The following is a 25,487-nucleotide window of genomic DNA, read 5'->3' as shown; positions in this document are numbered from 1 at the left end:
CTGTAATAATAATGTTCACACATGAATGTTTAACCTTTAATCATCAAAAGAAGGTTAGAAAGTACCCAGCAAAAAGTAAAGGAATAATCCATTTTAGATTTAAGTGAAAAAAGTTAAAACCATTATAGTTTTGAAAGAAGTAACCTGTATACAAAACACTTCAGTCATTAACAGAACTGGTTACATGAAATATTAATATATTTTGCTTATACTGTGAAGGTCCAAGTTTTTGTCTATTTGGGAAATTTTGCCCTGATTATCTGGTAAAAGGACATACAGTAAAATTTCACTATATTTCAGGTTTCCGCTTTTAATGCCAGTTACTCGGATTCTGGACTCTTTGGGATTTATACCATTTCACAGGCTGCTGCAGCTGGAGATGTAAGTTGCAGACTCACTAACTCTCAAGTTTTTTTCTCCTCCATTAACATGTTTTTAGTAAAAATAGTGAGTGAGTGAATGCCATGACTTACCAGAGCTCCATATAGTGTAGTACCATTGAAGTGTGTCTGCAGTGGAAGGAACTTAAAAATGTATACTCTTGCTAGCAGGAAAGAGGGAAGAAGTGCCTCTTTCTTGGCTCTGTTTGGACAAATGACATTGAGTTGTCTCTTGGACATCTGTATTGAGAACTCAGGTGAGGTCAAGGCCAAGATGTACATTTGGGAGTCCTCAGTATAGAGATTGTATTGAAGTGAGGGTTGTGTGTAAAAGACTGTAGGAAAAGAAAGCTGAAGCTCAAGTTCAGGGAAGTGCCACCAAGTAACTAAGGAAAATGGCCAAGAAAACAGGAAGAAAAAGAAGAGAACCTGGTATTTTTGGAGGCCAGAAAAGAGAGAATGATTAATATAATTTTGATCCACTGTGGGTTAACATCCATTTAGTTACCACAGGGAGCTCTAGTAGTTATAGCAAACTAGGACATCATTTGGCAGTATTATCAGTTTTCACCAGAGTGTTGGAAGTGAGCTAAAATTTATAGTGTTAAAGAATAAATGAGAATAAATGAGAGGCATAGGCAAGTGGAGCTCAGACTTGCAGGGAAGTAGGTTGTAGTTTTGGAAGAGTTTACACACTGAAAGTAAAGAAAGATTGGAGCATATATAGGAGATAGGAAATTATAAATGGATCGGATCTGAAAAAGCAGGAGCAGATGGGATGTAGAGTACAAGTGGACATTTTAGCCTTGGACACAAAGACTGATGTTGGGAGAAGAGGATATCAAGAAGATGCAGAAGTTCATTCCTGATGAGGTAGGAGGTGACATCATGTCTTACAAGAACGGAGAGGGCGCCTGGGCACTCAGTCACTTAAGCGTCCAACTTTGGCTCAGGTCATGATCTCATGGCTCATGAGTTCGAGCCCCACGTCTCTCAGCACACAGCCCACTTTGTTTTTAAAAAAAAAAAAAAAAAAAAAATTTTTTTTTTAATGTTTGTTTATTTTTGAGAGAGCGCGAGAGCGCACACACAGGCAGGAGAGGGGCAGAGAGAGAGGGAGACACAGAATCTGAAGCAGGCTCCAGGCTCTGAGCTGTCAGGACAGAGCCTCATGCAGGGCTGAAACCCATGAACCATGAGATCATGACCTGAGCTGAAGTTGGCCGCTTAACTGACTGAGCCACCCAGACACCCCACACAGAGCCCACTTTGGATCCTCTGGCCCCTTTTCTGCTCGCTCGCTCTCAAAAATAAACATACATTAAAAAAAAATTAAAAAGAATAAGGGAGGAGAGTTTAAAGAAAAGAATGAGATTTGGGACAAATGAGTGGCTAGATGCATGGACTGGGCCTCAGTGGTCGTGTAGATGGCTCCTTGAGATAGGAGACCACAAATTCATACTGTAGTCACGCATTTCCCTTATTACACATATGTTGCATATTACAGTCACTTCATAATCTTTCTTCAGTAGTATTCCTAATGGAGAAATGGAGGAGGCAGGTAGTAGGGGTGATCCAAGATTGGGAGCCTGCAAAGGAGGCAGGTTAGAAGTCTGGGCAGATGGCAAGAGAGTGGGGCACACTGGCAAGAGTAACTGTGACAGAGAAGTGAAGCAAAAGGACCTCATAGATTGAAAGTGGACAAATCAGGGAACTAAAGATCTTGATAAAGTGAAAGAAAGGGATAGTGTGATTAAAGGCTTAGGCCATGGGACTTGTAACTGGGGATTTCACAGAGCAAATTTAGGTCATGTCCAAATGCTGGGTGTGGCTGTAGAAATGGATAGCTAAAACACAGGGGAAATGAAGGTCCTAGTGTAGGTGATTAGGGATCGGTCAGTAACCCAGAATGGTGCCACGGTCAGGATGGAGAAAATCATGGGCCAGGTTTATGAACTTACCCAACAAATATTTGCCGAACATGCACTCACATCACTGGAACTTGATTCCTTCTTGACTCCAGCATCCCAGGCATGGACAGGCTTTACAGATCAGCTGTACATGGATTACTACTTTCTTCTTAGTGAATAGTAAGGAATAGCAGTATTAATTGCATGACACTTTAATAAGAGTCTAGGGATATTTGAAAGGTGTTTATTCTCTACAGGCAATTATAAATCTCTGTGTTTGCTTTTCCTGAACCACACTGGCATCCTCTGCACTCTGCCACTTTTTTAAGAAGCTTGGCTACTTGGCTATACTATAAATTGTACAAACAGCTGCTTTATGGAACACTAGAAGAAGGAGGATCACATGGTGACAAGAATTCCAAATAGACACTGTGCTAGTTCCCTGGAACTAACGTTTCATCTTGTGTTTCTGCCTCAGTAGAGGAACATTTGACTGCTCAAGACACTTTGGCACTGATCAAAAATGACCAGCTTTTTCTTGTCTGTCCTAGGTTATCAAGGCTGCCTATAACCAAGTAAAAATGATTGCCCAAGGAAACCTTTCCAATACAGATGTCCTAGCTGCCAAGTAAGTTTCAATATTAAATGTGTGTTTTGTGTTTCAGTTATTTGAAAGTTGTATTTTTTTGAGTTATAACAATATTGTGACATGCACAAAAGAAATGAAAGGTAAAGTATTTAAAAGGAAAGGGAAACAACCCACATCTACCACCCAAAGATGTAATTATTAACGTTTTGCTTATTTTCTTGCCCATTTTTATACATTTTTAAACATAATTGTTGTTATTGTATATATACTTATATAATAGCATGTTTATTGTAGAATTTTTAAAATAAGAAACAAAAACATTGAAAACAATCTCTCAATTCTTTACCAGTGATTCCTCCTTTTTTTTTTAATTTTTTTTTAATGTTTATTTATTATTGAGAGACAGAGAGAGACAGAGCATGAGCATGGCAGAGGCAGAGAGAGGAGGAGACACAGAATCCGAAGGAGGCTCCAGGCTCTGAGCTGTCAGCACGGAGCCCGACGCAGGGCTCTAGCTCACAAACTGCGAGATCGACTGAGCCGAAGTCGGACGCTTAACCCACTGAGCCACCCAGGCCCCCCCCTCCTTTTCTTAACATTATAATGTTAAGAAATAATGTTTCCATTCAGATTACTAAAACTGTGTTACAAACAGTATTAACTGGGGCATCAAAATATACTTGTTGGACATTTCCTACAGTTGGAAATTATAAACTATAAAAGATATCTTTGGGTTTGAAACATTTTTTTTTTAATTTTTTTTTTTTTCAACGTTTTTTATTTATTTTTGGGACAGAGAGAGAGACAGAGCATGAACGGGGGAGGGGCAGAGAGAGAGGGAGACACAAAATCAGAAGCAGTGATAATCACACTATCAGTATATGAGAGTGCCTATTCTACCATAACCATTAGCAATTTCTTTTTTTTTTTTTTTTACCTCTTTACTGATTTGATAGACCAGAAAATACAATAGTGCCCCCTTATCCGTGGTTTAGCTTTCCAGTTACCTGCAGTCAGCCACCATCTAGAACCAGATAATCCCCCTCCTGACTTATTGTCAGAAAATCACAAGTAGTTGAACATTATGTCACAACACCTACGGCACTCACCTCACTTCATCCCATCACACAGGCATTTTGTCATCTCATATCATCACAAGAAGAAAGGAGAGTACAGGACAATAAAATATTTTTAAATGAGAGGGACAGACCATATTCACATAACTTTTATTATAGCATATTGTTATAATTGTTCTCTTTTATTAGTAGTTACTGTTAATCCCTCAGTGTGCCTGATTTATAAATTAAGGGGCACCTGAGTGGCTCATTTGGTTAAGTGTATGACTCTTGGTTTTGGCTCAGGTCATGATCTCACAGTTCATGAGTTCGAGCCTCACATCAGGCTCCACACTAATAGCACAGAGTCTACTTGGGATTGTCTTCTCTCTCTGCCCCTCCTCTACTCGCATTCTCTCAAAATAAACAAACTTTAAAAAAAACACCTTCTAAAAAAATAAAAAATATACGTGTGTAAGTATAAGAAAAGCATAGGATATGTAGGGTTTGGTACTGTGGTTTTAGGCATCCACTGGGGGTCTTGGAAAGTAATGCCCCACGGATAAAGGAGGATCTGATTAAAAGATGGAAATACCTGTCTCCTATTTGGTGATTTTTAAATTCCCATTGAAAGTGCCAGCAACACCCCTCAATATCTTCAGGGAGAGTCTCGAACAATCAGCTTGTGTTTTCATACAGCAGTTTAAAACATTTATTTGATTCCACCCATTTAGGACAGTTCAAAATGGGACTCGTAAAACTCAAACTGTCTTCATGGTCATTTAATATGACCCACCAAGGAAGTATGACAGGGCAAATTACAACCCAGGAGGGAACAACTTCTCGGTCATTTCTGTTCCCATTAGTAGTAGTATTTCTGTTACACTGACAACACTAAAAAATTGCATCTCTTGAATAAGTACAGTTTATTAAATATTACAAACATGGAACCAGGGATTGATTGATAGGATGCAATTCTACATGATTGTACTAGAAACAAAATATGATGAGAATAAACTGAAACACTGGATTTACTGAAGAAAAATTGATTTCAAATCTAATTTATTTCAGAAAATGTATTTCCTTAAGTGCCCCACAGTTTTTATAAGGTACAGCAACATGTAGAAAATGGAATTTCAGTTTTTAATGTCAATGTGTTTGTTTTCTGCCATTTTGATACAGTTGATATTTTTCTTGTAAGGTTCTTAGTCTTTCTGTAGTGAAAGAGAGAAAGTAAGGCATTGCTGAAGGGACAAACTGATAATCTCTTGGTAAAGTTTATTGTAGCTAATTTTTTTTAAAGTTTTTATTTAAACTCCAGTTAACATGCAGTATAATGTTAGCTTTGGGAGTATAATTTAGTGATTCAACAGGTGCCCTCCTTAATCCCCATCAACTGTTTCACCCATCCCCCTGCCCACTTCCCCTTCAGTAACCATCAGTTTGTTCATTTTTTTTTAATTTTTTTTAATGTTTGTTTATTTTTGAGAGACAGAGTGTGAGTGGGGGAGAGAGAGAGGGAGACACAGACTCAGAAGCAGGCTCCAGGCTCTGAGCTGTCAGCACAGAGCCCGACGTGGAGCTCGAACCCGTGAACCATGAGATCATGACCTGAGCTGAATGTTGGACACTTACTTAACCAACTGAGCCATCCAGGCACCCCTGTTAAAATCTTTAATTAAGCTGACATTGTGGTAAAACTGCTGAATTAAATTGTAATTATGTTTAAATGGTAGTCATGTACAGAGTGCCAAAGGAGGATAGTTTGAGAGTTAAATTAAGTGTCTTAATTGAACCACCAGTTTCTTTGAGAGAATTATGAATTGGATTTTGTTTTATTTTGTATTGACACTTTGTGCCCATATTTAAGCTGCAAGGACTGTAGGACCTATAATGACCTTTCCCACCTGCCTTCTCAATTATGCCCTACCCTCACTGAGACAAATCTCAGTGTAGAAATGGTCCTGGGGGGCGGGGGCAGATAGAGAATCAGCACACAGTATTCTGCTAAGTGAACAGTGTCTTAAGACCCCACATAGATATTCTCCCTTAATAGAAGTGCCTAAAATCATCACCAGAAAAGTATTAGGAGGCAAGAGTTACTTCACTAATCAAAACTTCACATTAAAATTAGTCTTGGGGCACCCGGGTGGCTCAGTCAGCTAAGTGTCTGACTTCAGCAAGTCATGATCTCGTGGTTGGTGAGTTTGAACCCTGCATTGAGCTCTGCACTGACCATGCAGAGTCTGCTTGGGATTCTGTCTCCCTCTCTCTCTGCTCCTCCCCCACTTGCACTCCTTTCTCTCTCAAAATAAACTTTTAAAAAATAAATAAAGTAGTCTTAATAAAGTAGTCTTAATGAGGGGTGCCTGGCTGGCTCACTCGGTGGAGCCTGCGACTCCAGATCTCAGGGTCATGAGTTTCAGCCCTACATTGGGCATGGAGTCTACTTTAAGAAATAAAATAGTCTTGGGGCGCCTGGGTGGCGCAGTCGGTTAAGCGTCCGACTTCAGCCAGGTCACGATCTCGCGGTCTGTGAGTTCGAGCCCCGCGTCAGGCTCTGGGCTGATGGCTCGGAGCCTGGAGTCTGTTTCCGATTCTGTGTCTCCCTCTCTCTCTGCCCCTCCCCCGTTCATGCTCTGTCTCTCTCTGTCCCAAAAATAAATAAACGTTGAAAAAAAAAAAAAAAGAAATAAAATAGTCTTAATGAGATACAAGCTCTAGTCTCAAATCAAAAGGCAGTCTGTTGGGTTTTCAGTATAATCTTATATTGACAGCTTTCTAAATAGTAATGTAAATAATAACATAATTGATGAACTAAAGAAATAGAACGCAGCTGTTTAGCACTGTAAGATTTCAAAGCTGTTAATTTGTGTACTTACCAAAACATGTTTGAGTTTGAGTTTAAAATTGTCTCGCTCTTATAAGACTGGCTTCTGCTTAGTTACATATTTTTTACTGGACAGGAACAAGCTGAAAGCTGGCTACCTAATGTCAGTGGAGTCTTCTGAGGAGTTCCTGGATGAAGTCGGGTCCCAGGCTCTGGTTGCTGGTTCATACACACCACCAGCCACAGTCCTTCAGCAGATTGACTCCATAGCAGACACAGATGTTGTAAATGTAAGCAAATGAAAACTTATGATTTAACATCAAACAATTTGACCTCGACCCAATTTCAGAAGTCACTGTCCTGCTGTTTGGTGCCTGTCCGCCTGGTGTGGAGGTAGGAGGGCTCATTACCATCATGTCTGTAAATGGCTCATCAACTTGGGGTGTATGTATCTTCCTCATTCAACTAAATTACCAATAGGTTAAACCATTTTAAATTCTTAGAGGTCAAGAAGAGTTGAATTACTGGTAATTTCATGTGATTCAACCTAATAGTTGAGTTCGGTGTTTGTTCTCCTTCCAAGAAATAAACTGTCGTGCCAGTCCCGCACGATCCAGGATCTCAGGATTTTTGTTCATCTTCTCAGGAGACATTCTGCTATTGCTTTTTTTTTTTTTTTTTCACATATATTATTGTGAGACTGAATTGTTTTAAGGGCCAGGACAGTATCTTATACCTTTTTGTACTCTCTACTATGCCTAACAAATATATGAACTACAGAACAAATCCACAATCAGTGGGTTTTCCCAATTTTTTCCACATGAAAAATGTCGACTCCTCTTGCATTGTAGAGGTCTCCACCATCTTCTCCCCAACAGCTCCACCTTAATGTAGGGACAATGAGGATAGAAAAAAAAGAAACGGTATTTTAAGGTCGTAACTTTGACTTGATTTCACTTCGCCCCGAAGTTCATCATTCCATACCCTTCCAAATGGCTCTCCTTTACTATACTGTTGTTGTGGGAGTCCCAGCCCAGCTGCCTCTTCATGATCTCCCTATGCCTGAGACAGCATGGGGGACTGCTACTCACAGTAGTACATCTGACCTCATTGGCCAGCCTTTTTGCTTCAAATAGTGGCATAAAGGAAACAGATAAAAGTTTGACTTTTATGTTGACAGTTGGTGTATTTTTATCGACTCAGACTATTTGCCATAGCAATACAGAAACAGTAAAGTACTGCCCTGCCTGAGGCCGACTCTGCCCTATTTTGCAATGTCAGTGAGGTTGTCCCTATCCCCCTTTTTACCAGCTACCCTCATGTCTGGAGCACCACACTTGCTCAGTCACGTGTAATGAGGGAACATTCAAAGGGACAGCAGAGCTTTGCTTCCTACATTGTCACAAATTAAAATAACGTACCAGCCCTCTCCTGTAGTTAATCTCACAAGAGGCTAGTACAGAATTGCTGGCTCAGGATGTCCTGTCCATAAACTCTTAAAATAACAAAATAGGTAAGTTTATCTACTGCATAATACATTTTCTTATTTCTGTTAATTTTTTCTGTCATTTGTTTGTTTACTTCAAGGCTGCAAAGAAGTTTGTTTCTGGCCGGAAGTCAATGGCAGCAAGTGGAAATCTGGGGCACACACCTTTCGTTGATGAGTTGTAAATTCTGAAACAGGAAAGAGCTGAACATTTTCTCAGCCCAGAGCAGCAAACACGTGAAAGTCAAAAATCTCTAATAAAACATATATCTTTTTTTTTCCCCAGTAAGGTGAAATGTCTTAAAGCATAAATACATAAATTGTTCCCAGCTGACTTAAAGTCAATAAAACATTCTGTTGAAATGTTTTTCTCATGTCTTGGCCATCAGTTAATCAAGTATTTATTATATGCTGAGGTCTTTGTTTTAGATGCTGCAAAGGAGAACAGGAATCTAAAAGTGCAGAAGCTCAGAAACTTGTAAGATTATTATCGATGGCTTTAAAAATTTTTTTTTTAGTGTTTATGTATTTTTGAGACAATGCAAGAGACCGAGTGCAAGCAGCGGAGGGGAAGACAGAGGGAGACACAGAATCTGAAGCGGGCTCCAGGCTCTGAGCTGTCAGCCCAGAGCCCGATGCGGGGCTTGAACTCATGAACCATGAGATCATGACCTGAGCTGAAGTCAGACGCCTAACTGGCTGAGCCACTCAGGCACTCCTTTTATCGATGGCTTTTATTTTTTTTATTTTTTTTTTTTTAAATTTTTTTTTTCAACGTTTATTTATTTTTGGGACAGAGAGAGACAGAGCATGAACGGGGAAGGGGCAGAGAGAGAGGGAGACACAGGATCGGAAACAGGCTCCAGGCTCTGAGCCATCAGCCCAGAGCCCGACGCGGGGCTCGAACTCGCGAACCGCGAGATCGTGACCTGGCTGAAGTCGGACGCTTAACCGACTGCGCCACCCAGGCGCCCCTATCGATGGCTTTTAAAGATAAAACCAGTTTAGGGGCGCCTAGGTGGCGCAGTCGGTTAAGCGTCCGACTTCAGCCAGGTCCGTGAGTTCGCGGTTCGTGAGTTCGAGCCCCGAGTCAGGCTCTGGGCTGATGGCTCAGAGCCTGGAGCCTGTTTCCGATTCTGTGTCTCCCTCTCTCTCTGCCCCTCCCCCGTTTATGCTCTGTCTCTCTCTGTCCCAAAAATAAATAAAAACGTTGAAAATAAATAAATAAATAAATAAATAAATAAATAAATAAATAAAGATAAAACCAGTTTAAAAATCTGTCCTTTTGGGTCAAAACAATTAAATGGTCTGAGTTTTACCCCCTTTCTTTACTGCCTTTCTTGCAGTATAGTTATTTCTGAAAAATCTAAATTCCCTGTTAGTCATATCTTATATTCCCACTGCATCATTTTATGTCTGATTTATCTTCACTGTGTGACAGAGTTTTGTTTCTCATCTTTTCCCTCTTCCTCATCTGTTCCCATTCTGTTTCTTAGGGCTGAAGGGGGGGAGGGGGGGTGGAACTTTATGTGCACAACTAGCCAGAAAATATATCTCTTACTTATTTTAAGTAGGGCATTTGAAGTTTGCAAAACAAGAGAAGCTAACTGTCTAAATAAAAATGTGGCACTTACTTTAAAAATTGAAATTCTCTCTATGTTCATACATTCTGGTCCTGGGTTCCTCTGCCACATTTTGTAAAAGATGAGATGTTCTTCTCAGAAGGGAGTGTGTTAATGATGTTGCTATTTTGAGAATAAGGTGGTGAGACCTGTCTGACCCCAGGGAAGTCTTTGGATTATCACATTGAAGAATATCTCTGACGGCATCAGAATGCACTTGTGAAAGAATGGGTAAGTCTGCACATATTCCTCCTGTAAGTATAGCAAACCTGTGCATAGCAATGCACAAAAATTAGATGCTCATGTGATCACCAGTTTGCAGACTGCTGCCTAAGCAACTTTTGATACAGGTTGACCCCTGCCCTTTTCAACTTGGGCAAAGTCTTCTAGCCAAAATGCATCTGAGGTAGAGGAGGCTGTGGATGAGGAAGAGCTTTGGTTGTCTCGCTTCACCATTGTCCAGTATGGAGAAGGGGGCCTCACTTCTCTCTTGGGATCTTTGTGAATCACCACATCAGCATTAATCCCTTTTCCTACACTAATAGTACGGTTCTTCTTTTTGTAGCCATGCCATTCTCTGGAGATAGACATTGGTCTCCTTGCAGAGTGATGCCCACTGGACCTTGAATATTTATAATACTTAAGTTTTTTATCTGAAACTACATCTTCACTGTCATCACTGCTTGCCAAAGGGTCTTTTGCCTGCTCAGTTTTCTTTGTTGTGCTGAAATGGAAAAAAAAAAAAAAAATAGTGAAAGACATGTATTCTTCATGTCTGCATATTCACTGTCCCCTAACAAGATGTCTTGTAACCTGCTTTGGTTCATCAAAGAAAGGATATAATTTAGCTTTAGCACTTTCTGTGTTATTGAAGATTTTCTCTCCAAAACTGTCTTTAAATTTGTTTCCACTCCTAAATGTAAATCAGATTCTGCCTTAAGTTATTTCACATCACTTTCAAAAGTTTGAAAATAACTTAAGTCAGACTACTGACCAGAATATTAGCAGGTTTTAAGGTGTGGGTTAATTTCATTCCAGAATGACAGGTCAACCTGGCCATCTCCTCCACAGAACTCTTCTCATGGGTCACATGGAGTCAGTAATAACAGTGTCTTACCGATTTCCAAGGTATTCAGGAACTAGTGGACCTCTAAGTACACTAGTCATCGGGAAATTTTTGAGCCGCCTTTTTTTCTCCTGAGAACCATCATTTGCCTCTCTTTTGGGTTTACAAATGTGTATTTATACAACACCCTCTACATCCAGATGTGTCTCATTCACTATTCCACTTCTCTGTTGCTGTCCAAAAGCTTTTAAAGATTTTTTTTGTTACCTACCCCAACTATTAGCTTTCTTGAGAGGTTGTATGGAAGTTTTTAGCAGAGGAAAGCAGCTACTCATATACCCTTGACTGAAGAACCAGTCGTCTTCAACTGAGCTTGCAGCTTCAGAAGGGATGCATGTGGAGGGGTGAGGGAGGAAGGGGACACCTGGTGATCAATGGAGTGACAGATGTTGCAGCCAGATCACCCTCACATCCCCGACTATTAGCTTTCTTGGTTGTTGAAACTTGGCCAATGCTTGCCTGCTGTCATCTACAGTTCTCTTGAACTTTTCTAATGTCTGCATACCTGAGCCTGCCATTACTTTCCTGAACAAATGCTGTTACCTGCTCCCCCTCATCCTGGCGCTGTTGCCCAGCATATCCGTTCTTAGATTTTAACATTCATTTAACAAAGATCTTTGTGATTATAGACCTTTGGTACATCTGTCCTGCTAATAGGAAATATGAAGTTGTTTTCTTCGCCACCCCCCAATCTTTTAGACTTGGCTTGCATGATCACTAATAATATTCTTGCAGGTGTGACCGTTGTACTTGCTCCCAAAACTGCAAACAGCTTTTCCGAAAGTTTCTCTCTTAAAATAAACAGTTAGTAACTGAGCCACTAGTCTTATTGTGTGATTTTCCTTCATCCTTGATTTAGTGCTGTGCAAGGAGGTTCAGAAGACCTCAGGACTAGAACAGGTTGCCTTCAGACATGCCTAGGACTTCCTGAACAGCATGTGAATGAAAACAAAATCCAGGTTACTTTTTTTTTTTTTCTTCAGACTGCAAAGAATATCTTTTGTAACTCTGTATTAGGTAACTATAAAGGACAGGTAGTAGGGTCAGATTCTTATTAAACTGAAGTAGGATTATAAAGCCGCAAACGAGCAGAAGTCAGAGTTAGTTACAAACAGTTTTCTATCACTGGACCTGCCCAGAGCATTATGTGGAATATTCTCCAATGGGCACACAGTACCATTTACTCCTGAAAAAGATCATACCAGCTTTGTGTAACATGCCTTTTCTTTCCCTTTGTGCTCCTTCTCTGTCCTTTCCACATAAATTACTAAAGTGCCTTAGATATAAGCACTTTGTTTCAAATTAAGAAAGGGATTTAGAAAGTGGTTGGTATTGTTCTTAAGTCCTGTGGGCTTTAGTCTCATACTTGAGTTGTGCTATTTCTGTGTTTCCTCCTTACTTTTGAATGGTCGGTCTGTCATTCTTAGATTTTAAAATTCTGTATCTCAAACTCTGAACAATTAAAATGTGAACAACATAGTCGTTCTATAAATAAGTAATTAAGAACTCAGCCTTGAGAGCTGCACTCCCCAGTACAGGGCCCACCAGCTAGGTATGGCAGCTAAATTTGAATTGATTAAACTTGAATAAAACCTAAAATTCTTCAGTTGCAAATCCTCACATTTGAGGCTCTTAATAGCCACATGTAGACCGTGGCTACCACATCAGAACAGATCAAGAACATTTACACCATTGCAGTAAGTTCTTGGATATTGTTGCTCTAGAGACAGATCTAGTCACACTTAGTCCTGTGACCACTGGCAAGTTTACACACACCTCTCTTGGCCTCAGTTTTCTTATGTAACCATGATAATAAAAAGAATTAACCTGAGGATTAAATGGCAAAATACTTGTAAAGCAGTGTCCACCACATAGTAAGCAATGAATAAGTGTTCACTGTTATCATTAATGATTTTTAACTGTCACGATTGGTTTGGTTATTGGGGGAAAAACTTGTCCCTAATTTGTGTCTGATCTAAGGGGACAGCTGGTACCAGCTCTGGTCCACTGTCACCATGTGAGGACACAAGCCCATCTTCTAATTTTTTAGGAGAAACCAGAGATGCAGATAATTTCCATGGAATCTTAGATATGTAAATTTGGCAACTAATGCAAATATTTTTTATTTAACAATTTTGAAATATACAGAAAAATGAAAAAAAGAAACCTAGTTAAATGAAAAAACTTACAAACACTTTGCTAGCCTTTGGAAAAGCCCCTCCGTATCCTTCCTTCTCTCTACAGTCACTGCTATTCCGGCTTTTTAAAATGCTGTGGGAGACTAGCAAAGCACATCTGTTGGCCATATCAGTCCCTTGGACCAAAAGTTGGAATATCTGAAGTAATGTCTATCCAGTGTGGACCATTTTTTAGTCCTTAGTAAAGTTCCTAGCCAGCTTTCCCTGAGCCCATCCCAATAACCAAAGATACACAGCTGTAACAACTAGTGCTCAGAAATCTGTCAAATTAATAAGGACCACTCTTGCATCAGAGCACTGAACTTGTCACTGAAGGAGAAGGATCTCATGTTCTACGTGTCTTCATGTTCTACAGAACTTCCTCACATATCTGATCCTCAGAGGAGTCTCTGGTACTCCTGTGTTACAGATAAACAAGCTCTCAGAGATTAAGCGATTTGCCTGAGCTTCAAAGCTGGATTTTTAAAAAAAAATTTTTTTTTAACGTTTATTTATTTTCAAGACAGAGAGAGACAAAGGATGAATAGGGGAGGGTCAGAGAGAGGGAAACACAGAATCTGAAACAGGCTCCAGGCTCTGAGCTGTCAGCACAGAGCCTGATGCGGGGCTTGAACTCACGGACCCACGAGATCATGACCTGGGCCGAAGTCAGCCGCTTAACCGACTGAGCCACCCTGGCACCCCCAAAGCTGGATTTTAATTTTCATTCACTCTGAATAAATGAGCCCTCAGCCATGTGAAAGTCCTGTGGTAGATTTAGCCTAACAACGCAGACTTAGTCCTTGCCTTCAGTTTACGTTCTCCCAGGGCAACATAGTAAACAATAGATTGTACAGATTACTTCATTGAAATTAGGATAAATGCTGTGAAGGAGATACACAGGTTTCTCTGAAAGCATATGACAGATGGACCAGACAGTGTTTTAACACTTCCTAACTTGAAGACCCCTTGGAAAAATTTTGCACCATGAGCCTTCAACGGTGAGTAATGACAGAGTCCTAGGCATGTTGTACACAGAGAAGGGCAAGTGTAAAGTCTGAGGCAAAGAAACATAAGACAAAGAAGCTGAGAGGCAAAGTGGACTAGAGAGGGAAGAGGACAGCAGTATGTGGTGAGGCTGCAGGATACAGACCCCAGCCACATGCAGTAGCATAGACCAGTGTAAGGGTTTGGGCATTTATCCTGAGAACAGGAGGTCTAAAAAGATTTTCAGCAGGGAACACGCCACATTCAGATTTGCACTGTAAAAGGATTGTTCTGTGTAGCAAATGAATAGGGGAAGAGAGTAGACAGTGGCTCTGACTGGGGTGATGATAGTGGCCAGAGAGAGAGATGGACAAATGTGAGAGAGAGTCGGAAGATAAAATGACAAGTTTTGTGATTATATGGGGTGGAAACAAGGGAGATGGAGAAATCTAGCATGGCCTCTAAATCTCTGACTTGTTCAACTAGGCAAATGCTCCCCCAGTAAGATAGGACCACCCCAAGGAGATAAGCAGTTAGCTGGCTCTTGATCTTTAGGCATAACGAGTGTGAGGGGTTTGTGATACATCCAAATGAAGCCACCAAGTGGGAGAGAGAAAGGGTTTAAATATACAAGTTTGAAGATCGTACAATTTGAAAATCAGTCCTGTAGGGAGAGGGACGGAAACCACAGGCATCAGTGAGGGTGTCCAGGAAATTGAGAGAAGGAAGCCAAAGATTGAGCGCTGGGGAACTCCAAGGCTGAAGCCTGGGGAAGACGTTTCAACAGAAGAGGGGGTGGGAGTTGTACAGTGTCGAATGTTGCTCAGGAGAAGAGTCTACTGGAATCAACCTGAGGGCTGTGAGTGGCCCTGCAAAGAGGCCTCTTGGACAAGTGAAGACAGCAAAGCCTGGACTGAGATTGGGGGAGAGTGCCTGGGAAATCATCTCCTGGGGAAATGGCCACATCTGATACAGCTCGTCACGCACGTTTGGAGCCAAAGGGATAGGACTGTGGCCGGGGGCAGGGAGAGGGCAGCAGAGTCGAGGTGGGGTTTGTAAAGAGGCAGAGGCCCCAAAAGCCTTACATGTTATTGAGAAGGATCCACAGAAAAGCTGAATGTGCAGGAGACAAATGAGGGCGTGGGATCCACAGCACGTTTGAGGCTGACTCTGGACAAAGGGACACATTGCAGGTAGATTTGGAGGCCGAGCTCCCATTAGATGGTTCTCTCTCTCTCTCTCTCTCTTTTTTTTTTAGCTCCAGATTCAAGGCTCTTGCCTCTATCAATCTGCCTCACATTAGGTCCTGCAGATTGTACTTCTCCAGAAGGATTTAAAAACCCACTAAATTACTGCAGCGGTTTCACCAAGACCACATGCTTCACAGGCTCTGGGGAACAGTAGCACAACAAAGTTTTCCTAAAATGAACGACTTACCGTGTTACCGGGAATTTGGTCTCAGGGATTAAATCATATATTTCTTGCCATTCTTGGGGTATGTCAATAAAATCTCGGTAAATCTTGATTTGTAGCACTGTTCCTATGGTGATGTGTTGCAAAAGTTTTAAAAATTCTCGAAGAGTATATCCTAACACATTGGCATGGCCAACACTAATCAGAACATCACCTGAAGAAGGAAAGAAATTATCAGTAAAATTAAGATAATTGGTCATTGGGCTCATACCACTTCTGGCTGCACTGTGAGGTATTCCATTTTACGAGTTCAACCAGACTCCAGCCTTTATTTAATAAAAGTGACCAACTAGGTGACATGAGTGTCCTTCGCATAATGAATGCATGCAAGATGTTTCTTAATAGCGGTGTAGAAGATATTATATCATGTTTTTATGGTATTTATTTAGTCCTTGGTGTGAAAGAGGCTAAAAATCGTTTATAATCTGAACCATCCTTTAGGATTCTAAAAATGTTTGTTTCGAGTAAAATGAATAGTCATTATTAAAAAAAACCACTTACACTAAGTGACTAAATGACCTACTTGCTATTGTACCTGCCTGGCAATTTCCAGTGCCCTCCACTTTATTAACATAAAGCCCTTCTGGGGCGCCTGGGTGGCTCAGTCGGTTAAGTGTCCAACTTCGGCTCAGGTCATGATCTTGCAGTTCGTGAGTTCAAGCCCCGCGTCAGGCTCTGTGCTGATGGCTCAGAGCCTGGAGCCTGTTTCAGATTCTGTGTCTCCCTCTCCCTCTGACCCTCCCCTGTTCATGCTCTGTCTCCCTCTGTCTCAAAAATAAATAAACGTTAAAAAAAATTTAACATAAAGCCCTTCATTTTAATTTTCTGCCTTGTGCGGTATTAGTTGAGCAAGTAATTCTGCATGAAACAATGGACATTTAGCATGCTTTAAGCTTAAGATGTGTATAGAGAGAGTATGTTGGATAAAGGGATTTGAAAGCTAGACTTCCTACTTTAGAGCATTGCTGGACAGGAAGGGAAGTGTGATGGTCAACCATAGAGCTTCTGATCTCCTGGCAAGTGGGAAGAAAACCACATCTTGACAGCAAGTCCCTGGACCCCCTAAGTGCATATCTTTGCCCACCTCCCTGCCGCCAGCACCTAGGGCATGGACATGTAAACTAGATCCAGCCACGGGGCACTCCCACCTGGGTCACTGAACCTGGGCAGGAGATGCAGCTGGGTGATGGAAGCACCCGGTTTCCAGGGGTAGTTATATATGGCCCCGCGTTCTGTCATCATTTTCCAAGCCTGGTTCTCCAGCCTTTCTGGCAGTTCTGTCAGACTCAAGGTTCTAAGTTCAGTGCCTTCACAGGCACTGTTTTCGATTGCTTGCAGTGAAGAATCCTGACTACTACAAGGATATTCAGCAAGAGAGGAAGGAATACAAAGAAATTACTTCTTAAGGGCTCACATTAGGTAAAATCTTAGTCTTCAGATCTTACTAGAACTAACAGCCTGCCAAATGGTAATGGAGACTTTATCACTAACACTGGATAAAGGGACTCCAATCAAGTCCCAAAGGATGTGTTCATTTCTCTGTGCGTGAGAAGCTAGGGACCCCTCAGTTACCTTCATTCCCAGACAGCAGAAGCCTAACCTCCAAGGAGGAGAGAGGATGCAGTACCTTCTGTGATACTACACCCCACTGTGCTGTAGTTGGGAATTAATGCTGATCTCAAAGGAAGGCTCCAAGGACAAACTTTCATGGTGCTAGATCCTATCAGAAACTTCAGTTTAAAAAGAACTTAAGTTTAAAAGTACTGAAGAAAATGAATACTTGGAAGGGTGAAGAAAAACCTGCTTTGGTCTTACAAAGTAGCTGATGATAAAACCAGCCTAGGATCTGCAGCTAGCTTCAGAATGAAACAAGCTTCTCCCAGCCACCTGCAGAGTGTGCCATCTGAAACAGCTGTTCATCCTACAGAGGTTAATTACAATGGCAAAACAAAACCAAACACCTCACTGGATGAGTTTACGTGCCTGATGTTAAAAGGAACGTTTATAGCTGAAAGCTCTGGCTTGGCATTCTGCTTAATTACGTTGTTGAAGGATGTTTTTTATCAAGAGGGCAGAAAATAAACAGCTTAATTCCCTGACCATCCTGACTGTAAACCAAAGGTGTCATTGTATGAGTGTGATTACTCTGGCAATAGATATTAACATTGCCCTTCATAAAGAAACATCAATCTGGTATTTATGAATACCAACCCCATTACACTTTTTTTTTCTGTTTTAATGGGCTGTAGGAACCACATTATTATAAACCTTGTCTCGATTACCTATATTAAATCAACTTTGCAGCAGCCAAGCCACTACTGAAAAATAGATTTTTATTTATTTTTATCCATCTCTCCCGACAAGGCTCTGAGTTCCACAAGCTCCAGGTGGCTAGAGACCACATCTGTTTGGCTTACCATTATGCCCTCATGCCTAGCAGGACACCTGCACACAGTAGGCATTCAGGAAACGCTTATTGAATGAATGTGAGCAGTATATGACTTGTATTTACCTTCAAAGCTACACTATTTCTTAAGACTCTAGATATCAGTCTATTTAAAGCCATATTGGCCAAAAGGAATTTTAATTCAGCCAGAATAAACAAACACTAAACTAAACTAGCAAATTCAATAGGAAATGAAACCCAATTTGAAACACCAGAAGAGAAAAATGTAAAACACGTGGATGAGAAATAATGGGGCTGGGAGGTAACAGGGTCGAAGAAATAGCAGGTCTGTGGGACTATCACCTCTGAAAATCTCATTCATTGTTAAAAGGACTGAATTCTGGTCTTTGAAACCAAGAGCCTGAAGAGAACTGACTGACCCATCATGAAGAGATTTGGGACTCTGGACTCTCTCCGGTACTGAAATCCCACTTCCAGTCAAAAGTGTGGGCTCTCTAGACATGGGTTCAAGTCCCAGCTCTGCCCCCCCACTTAGCTCCGTGTATTGACCAAGTTACTACATCTCCAACCCTCTACATTGTGTTATCGACCTTCCAGGAGTTTGTAAAGACTAAATTAGATAATAGATGTGGAAACACCTTGCACAATGCCAGTGACAAACATTTATTATTCATTTACTAATGCACAGACATAATATGTGCCAGCATTAAAGGTAAATCCTGGATTTAAAAGATGAATTCAAGACTGCCTCTGACCTCCAGGAGCCCACTAACCATAGCCACACCATGAGGTTCTGTTTCCTGTGCATAAAAGCACACTCCTGTCCCACTCCAGCGAGTGTGTGCTCTGGTTATGAATCAGCTTCTGTTGCCTGACCCCAGAGAAACTGAGGAAAAGCTCATGGGAACCTGTGCTGGACTTCTTTTGGTCTGGAACTGTCTCCCTGGTGCTTTTTTTCCCCAGCACCAAGCACTGACATTTGGAGAGAATGTTTTGGATTATAAGGTGGGGGCAAACTTTCATAATGGCATCATTTATCTATTTTCTTCTTTAATCCCCTGCTTCTAACACAAGCTGCAGTTAGAATCACCTGAGGAGCTTTTAAATCATGAACTGCCCTGTCCCCAGCCCCCTATCAATTGAATCAGACCCTCTGGGGAGATGGAGCCTAGGCATCTCAGTTTTAAAAGCTCCCAAGGCGATTCTAGGAAGTAGCATTATAAATCAGTAATTTAATCCACTGGGGCTCCTGTACCACAATCATTTTTTATTTAAAGAAAAAAAGAAAGAAAAGCCACAAGTCAGGAAACTCTCTAAGAACAGCCTAAGAGAAATGATTGCCAGTATTTCCATAGAAGTGTCGTTTTCAAAGCACTTTCATAAAATTTCTCTCTCCAAATCCTAGCAACGTCTGAGGAAGGTAGCTCTTATCCCAATTTAGAGATGAGGTGACTGAGGCCTAGAAGGTTAAATGACTGCCCAAGGTCACAGAACTAGAAAGTGACAGAGCCTGGGCCTGACTGAATTCAGGCCCAGCTAAAACCGGATGATTCTTGTTTCTCACCACCTTACCATCCCATTGTGCCTCCCTGACTCCTGAGCACAGCCCTAGAACTGGAGCAGACACTGGAAAACACATCTTGAACTGGATGGAAAATTCATTCTCCCAAAGACAAGAGAGGCAGGGCAGTGTTGATCAAAGGCCTTGGGCTCTGAAGTCTAACAGAGAGGGTTCAAATCCCTGATCCCTGGTGTGACAATGGGCAATTTACTAAATATCTGACTCCTTATCTATACGGTGGTTTAATGCAGAATCTACCTCAGGGATTGTCAGGAGGATGAAATGAGATCATGCTTCTAAACATTAACAATGATTAATACTGCCTACCTAGAAGAAGAAAAGTTTGTCCACAGAGAGGCATAAACTCTGGAATGACACCATCCCACTTGCCAGAGCGGGGTGAACCTAGACAAGGAACTCAATCTCTGTGCCTCAGTTTCCTCCCCTGTGAAAGGGGGATGACAATAGTTCCTACCTAGAGACTTACTGTAAGAATTCAGTGAAAAAATAAAACAGCGAGGGTTATTAAAGTGCTAGCAACTGGCTGGCCCACAAAAAGCTCTCAAACAATGTCATCATCATTATTATGGTTACACTAAAACCTATTAACCAGGGTCTCCCCGAAGGCAGATGGGAGGGGGGGGGGGGGGGCGGGGAACCACAGTCACCTGGCTGGAGTTTTCCATCCGTGGCTGCAGCCCCCGTCCTGATGAGGTGGGTGATCTGGAGGTAGGGCCCATTCTGGATGATGATCAGGCCTAAGCCCAGGTTGCCCACAGTGAGTTTGGTCTGCTGAGTTTTGCTCAAGTTGTGTATGGATGACTTGACATTGAAGCCAACGTTTTTGCCTAATATAAAGAGGGGGAGATTTTTTAGTCCTTCACCTGGACAGCAGCATGACAGTATCACTGGGGTTCTAAAGCCAGATCCCTGGGGCAGTTCCTCAACCTATTTATTTCTCAGTTTCCTCATCAGTAAAGTGAGGACAGTACGTGTCTAGCTTGGAGACTTGTTATGAGAATAAATGAGACAGAGGGCTTTGCTCAGTGCCTGGCACCTGCTGAGTGCTTAATTAATGTCAGTTATTATGTATTCACTTGACAAATGTTTCTTGATGCAGGCAGTGTGCTAAGAAATAGCAGTTTCTTGCCCTTATGGATCCTGCAGCTTAATGGAAGAGACAGATACTAATCAGTCACATAAATAGATGTTGAATAACAAACTGTAACACATGCTATGAAGGAAAAATACAGAGAGCTCTGAGGAGGACTTCCAGGAGGCCAAGGTATCCTGCGGGGAAGGCAGTTCAGGCTTCATACAGGAGGCAAAATTTGAATCAAGGTCAAAAAGACCAACAGGAAATCTTGAGACAAAGGAGGGTGGGAGGGAGCAAACTGGATTGAGGCTGTAAGGAAAGAACAGAGATGCACTGGAGCACTTATGAGGAGCAAAGTCACAGCCGACTGGTGCAGCTTCACAGGCTTACCTCACTGGAAAAGCTTAGGAGCAGTTTAAGCGGGACCCTGTAACATTTGTATTTTCTTACACAAAGCAAACAAATGAACCCGGCTGGCTGCTGTGCGGGGCACAGACTGCGGGATCCAGAGTGGATGTGGGAAATCAAAGTGTTACTGGAGTCACCCAAGCATGCCATGGCGATGTCAGTGGAAATGGTAGCGAAAGATCATTTGGGAGGAAAATCCGGGAAAATGGGTGGTGGTGGAAGGGTGCCGAAGTATGTTTTCTCCAGAACTGATTCTCACAAGAAAAGTTTCAAAGACTATGGAGTGATTTAAAACAAGTTACTTTCCTAAGAGGAAGCTTCTCAGAAGACTCATTTTCAGTACACAGGAAGTTTCTGGGGACATTTGTTTTCAGCAGCTCTTCCTGAAGGACAAGTGACAGGCCTTTGCGAAATCCATGTGACTGTGGTGTTTTGGGGGGGGGGCCCAAGAGGCCTGCTGAGGGAGGGGTGCCCCTTGTCCCCCCACCCCCAGGTTCATGACCCTTCCCTGTAAGCAAGTGTCCTTGCTGTCTCCAACCTCACCTTCCCCCAAGCCGCAGAGACTCTATAGAAAGTAAAGTAACCCAGTATAAAGAAGGTACCACATTCGGAGATTTTTCAAGATTCTGGGAGCCATTTGGAGCAGGTCAGACCCTCCTTCAGCCTCTAGCTCCTGAGCATACAGAGAAGTGGCATCTCAGACAAGGTCTGAGTTCCAACCTCAGCTTGCTACTTCATTGTGCTTAGGATAAAATAATCTATAGGAGACCCAGTCTCAAAAGACAGCAGGGTTAAGGGAAAGAAGGCAGACTCAAAAGACTCCATACCACACGATTCCACTTTTATGACACTCTCCGTGGAAAGGGCAAAACGATAGAAACAGATCAGGAGTGGCAGCCACTGAAGTGCAGGCTGGTGGCAAAGAGGAGCAAAGTAATTTGGGGACGGGGGAGGGAGCGTGTGTGGGAGGGAAACTTCCACATCTTGATAGTGGTGGTGGTTATATGTGGGTATTCATTCATTGGTCAAAACTCAGAGCTATACACTAAAAATGGGCGGGGGGGGGGGGAGGCTCTTACTGTATGTAAATTATAGTTTGGTAAACAAATGATGGCGAGGGGCTAACTCCCAGGCCAAGAGGGTGACGTTCCCATTTTACAGGGGAGGCAAAGTAATGAAGGCTTTGTCTCCAGGGCGTCTCCCTCTCCCCACTCCCCAGTTACCTTTTTTGCTTTTATGGGCGGCCTTCTCCATGGCCCCAGGAGGGCAGACCGCTCAGGAGGCGCCTCCTGGAGCCGAAGCTGGAGTGGGTCCAACTCCCAACTGTTTCGAACCCGCGAGGAGGGGGTGCACAGCAGGCTGGCCGCTGGCGACCGGGGGACCCCGGGCGGCAAGGAGATTTCCGGCGCTGCCCCTCGGGATGGCCGCCAGGGGGCAGACGTGGGGCATCCGTGGGGTCACAAGGCCTCAGCGGACTTGGAAAAAGGAGTGAGTGAAAGTTTTGGCGGAGAACAAACTCGTTCAGCAGCACAGTGTCTGGCTCACAGTGGGTTCATCATCCATTCTTGGAAAACAACCGAAGTGGGGAGGATGGAGGAAGCACAGAGGCGGGTGTGGCAAAGCTGTGAAATTGTGGGGCCCAGGCAGACCCTAACTAGAAGCCCATATAAGATCACACAATCCCCTGCTGCACTCCCAGTAATGATATTTTTAAATATTGCTGCATCAATAGTCCCAACTGTTTTGGAACTGCACTGTTTTCATCAATGTTTTGCATGAGAAGAGGGGCCAAGGGTGGCTTGGGGAAAAAAAAAAAAATGAGTCACGATTAGGAGAGAAATTAATTCTTCCTTCTTTTTTCCAAAATAATTCTTTCCTCCCACACACACATTCGCTCATAGGACAAATATTTACTGGAAGCCCGCTCTGTGGTTTGTGCTGATGCTGGGGACACAACAGTCGGCAAGACAAACAAGGGCCCTATCCTTTTGGAACTTAGATTTAACGAGCAGATCAAGTGGATAATTTAAGAAAACTGTAAATTATCAAAAATATATTCTAGAAGAAACAGAAAGCAATGTGATGAGGTAGGTCCTGTCCTCATTCCCACTCCGATAAAATGGAGAAGCTATGCACCTTACATTCATGCCTTCAATAGTTATCAAGCACTTATTAGATGTCAGACACTGTGCAAAGATTTCCATGGTAAACCCAGTTTACCGGGCTGTTTCTGTGGCTCTACCCAGACAGTAAACCAGGGCAGATTTTCATTCAATAAATCCCACCTTGCAGAGGCTGGGACAAAGGGAAAGAACAGTCATCCATTTTCTTACTCTCAACCTCAAGGAGTCTCCAGCAGGTGGCTTCTTGTGATCAATCACCAGTTTCCTCCTCCAAACAGTCTGGCAAGGTGTCTATGCAGACACCAAATTAACTCTGTCATAAAATGCATCCTTTTCCTCTGTTTTCCTATTAGTAGGGGGACAGTGAGAGTTTGTGGAACTAAAGCATGTCAGCATCGGAGGTTCAGGGAGGGGAGCCTATCGGCGCCTGGCACATAGGGTGTCCATCTGCCTTCCCTCCATCCCAGGCTGAAAACTCTCTTCAGGGCAGATGCCAAGATCACACCAATGGGTGGAACTGCAGGATACAAACGGTTGTGGATGCCATCCTGTGCTGCCCAGATCCCCCTTCGGGACTGAAGGATTTATTCCTGCTCCTCCACCCCACCCCTGCTTCCAGCTGAGCTCCCTGCCCAAGATTACACCTTCCCAGGGCAGCTAACATCCAGTGACTGGTCACTGTGGGGTAAAAATCTGGCTCCCTCAGTCCAGCTCGAGCAACCCTGGAGGGCAATCCCAGCTCCAGAGCTCCTGTGGGGTCTACTGAGGTCCTTCTGTGGCTGCACTGCCACCTGACTTCTCCCTTTGCCTAATGCTGCTTCCCCTTCGCCCCCTCATGGGCGTGGCTTCCAAGAGCACTCCCCAATAAACTCCTTGCAGCTCAAGAGTGTTTCCTGGAAAGCCCACCCAACCTGCAGCAGCTAGCACCAGGGATGGTCTGCAAGAGTAGATGCCAAGATGGAATTTCGGAGCTGGGTGACCCCGCTGTCCAGGTGATAATGAGGACCCCATACCCAGTAGAGGAGGTGTATACATCACCTTGGGCACAGGGAAGCACTAAGATTGTTCCATTTTTCACCAGAGAAAATTGAAACAGTTTGTCACCCACATGATCCACCTGAGTATCTCTTAGTGCTCCCTTGCCCTATTTTGACAGTGAACAGACAAAAAAAGCAGCCACAGCCTGAGAAATACATGGCAACAAGTGGCTCAGACTCCTCAGGGATGGAGGTCCGAACCACCCCACCACATAAGACACCTAGACCACCAGAGGTGCTAGCAAAAGGTGAGAGGAATCTAGGATGGGCAGGAGAGGAGGGAGGTGATGAGCATGTCGCTTATGCCTGGAGATGAGCTGCAGCAACACGGGGAGCTGGGGTTTGACCTGCTAACCTTCCTTTCATAAGATTCCCACAGGAAAAGATGCTCACCGGGGTCCTGCTCTCAGAACTGAAAAGAAGCAGGTGGATCGGCGTGCAATGGGTGCACTGTGACAAATGTTGCCCTGTGCTACCCAGTCCTCCTGAAGACTGAAGGACTTAGTCCCCAGCTCCTGGGAAGGTTGTAGGTTCATGGATCTCAGCTGTCGGCCCTCTCAAGGAATTGTCTTTGGCTGAAGAGCAGCCATACCCAAGGTCATTCCTGAGGTAGCTCAACTCCAATGACTGGTCCATGTGGGGATATAAAGGCTTGGCCCCTTTTCCCCAACTCTGAGTGGCCACCCCAACTTCAGAGTTGCTCACGGGGTCTGCCAAAGCCTCCAATAACCGAATCACAGCCAAACTGCTCCCTCTGCCTTCCCTCCCCCCAAAGGAGTTGCTCCTTAGTGCACTCCCTAATAAAGACCGCACGCTAATCCATAATCTCTGGTTGGAGTCAGCTCCAGTGGAACCCAATCCATGAGATAAAAGGAGATTTGAGCCCAAGGCACAAAGTGTTAACCTCTGGATTTAGCTCTTTGGTTTTATCTAATCCCAGAACCCCCAGGTGCATGTATATGGTGCAGCCACCAAACTCTTGGCCTTCATGGTGAACTTGACCCCCTGGGGAAGCAGTGTGTTCTTTATCCTGTCAGGCCAAAGATACTCCTTAAAGAGAAGAGTGATTATATAGTCCCCTCCACAGCTTTCACCAAGGTCCCATCTGGATTCAGCCTCTGTTGGGCCAAGGCCTACCATCCATCATGATAAAGCACACTGTGTTCACAGCCCCTTAACAGCCGCAGAATGGCTATTTATGGCTTAAGGCTGCCAGCATA

At 43.0% G+C, this 25,487-nt stretch overlaps 2 protein-coding genes across 3 annotated transcripts in view; one reads left to right on the top strand and one right to left on the bottom strand.

Annotated features, from left to right (window-relative positions):
• LOC125154204 (cytochrome b-c1 complex subunit 2, mitochondrial) overlaps nucleotides 1-8,617 on the top strand; it is a 30,793-nt gene extending 22,176 nt beyond the window's left edge. The window contains exons 11-14 of the mRNA XM_047838054.1: nucleotides 301-381; nucleotides 2,842-2,918; nucleotides 6,901-7,054; nucleotides 8,352-8,617. Of these exons, the coding sequence (XP_047694010.1) occupies nucleotides 301-381; nucleotides 2,842-2,918; nucleotides 6,901-7,054; nucleotides 8,352-8,435 (396 nt within the window). The 3' untranslated portion in view covers nucleotides 8,436-8,617. The remainder of the gene's footprint in view (nucleotides 1-300; nucleotides 382-2,841; nucleotides 2,919-6,900; nucleotides 7,055-8,351) is intronic.
• On the bottom strand, nucleotides 7,568-22,484 carry PDZD9 (PDZ domain containing 9). 2 transcript variants are annotated; one of them, XM_047838055.1, is made up of 5 exons: nucleotides 22,331-22,484; nucleotides 20,272-20,451; nucleotides 15,600-15,789; nucleotides 9,885-10,596; nucleotides 7,568-7,648 (listed from the first exon to the last, which is right to left on the bottom strand). In XM_047838055.1, exons 1-4 carry the CDS (start codon nucleotides 22,359-22,361, stop codon nucleotides 10,203-10,205), a joined length of 795 nt encoding a protein of 264 aa, XP_047694011.1. In that variant the 5' UTR covers nucleotides 22,362-22,484; the 3' UTR covers nucleotides 7,568-7,648; nucleotides 9,885-10,202. The 2 variants fall into 2 exon arrangements, with proteins under 2 accessions (XP_047694011.1, XP_047694012.1); XM_047838056.1 differs by lacking the exon at nucleotides 22,331-22,484 and adding an exon at nucleotides 16,784-16,989 and having other exon boundaries at nucleotides 20,272-20,350.
• Nucleotides 22,485-25,487: the final 3,003 nt, after the last annotated feature.

This window comes from Prionailurus viverrinus, chromosome E3 (assembly GCF_022837055.1).
Source record: "Prionailurus viverrinus isolate Anna chromosome E3, UM_Priviv_1.0, whole genome shotgun sequence".
NCBI classification, from domain to species: domain Eukaryota; kingdom Metazoa; phylum Chordata; class Mammalia; order Carnivora; family Felidae; genus Prionailurus; species Prionailurus viverrinus.
The sequence above is the reverse complement of the archived record's forward strand: the minus strand, read 5'-3'. Positions and strand labels throughout refer to the sequence as shown.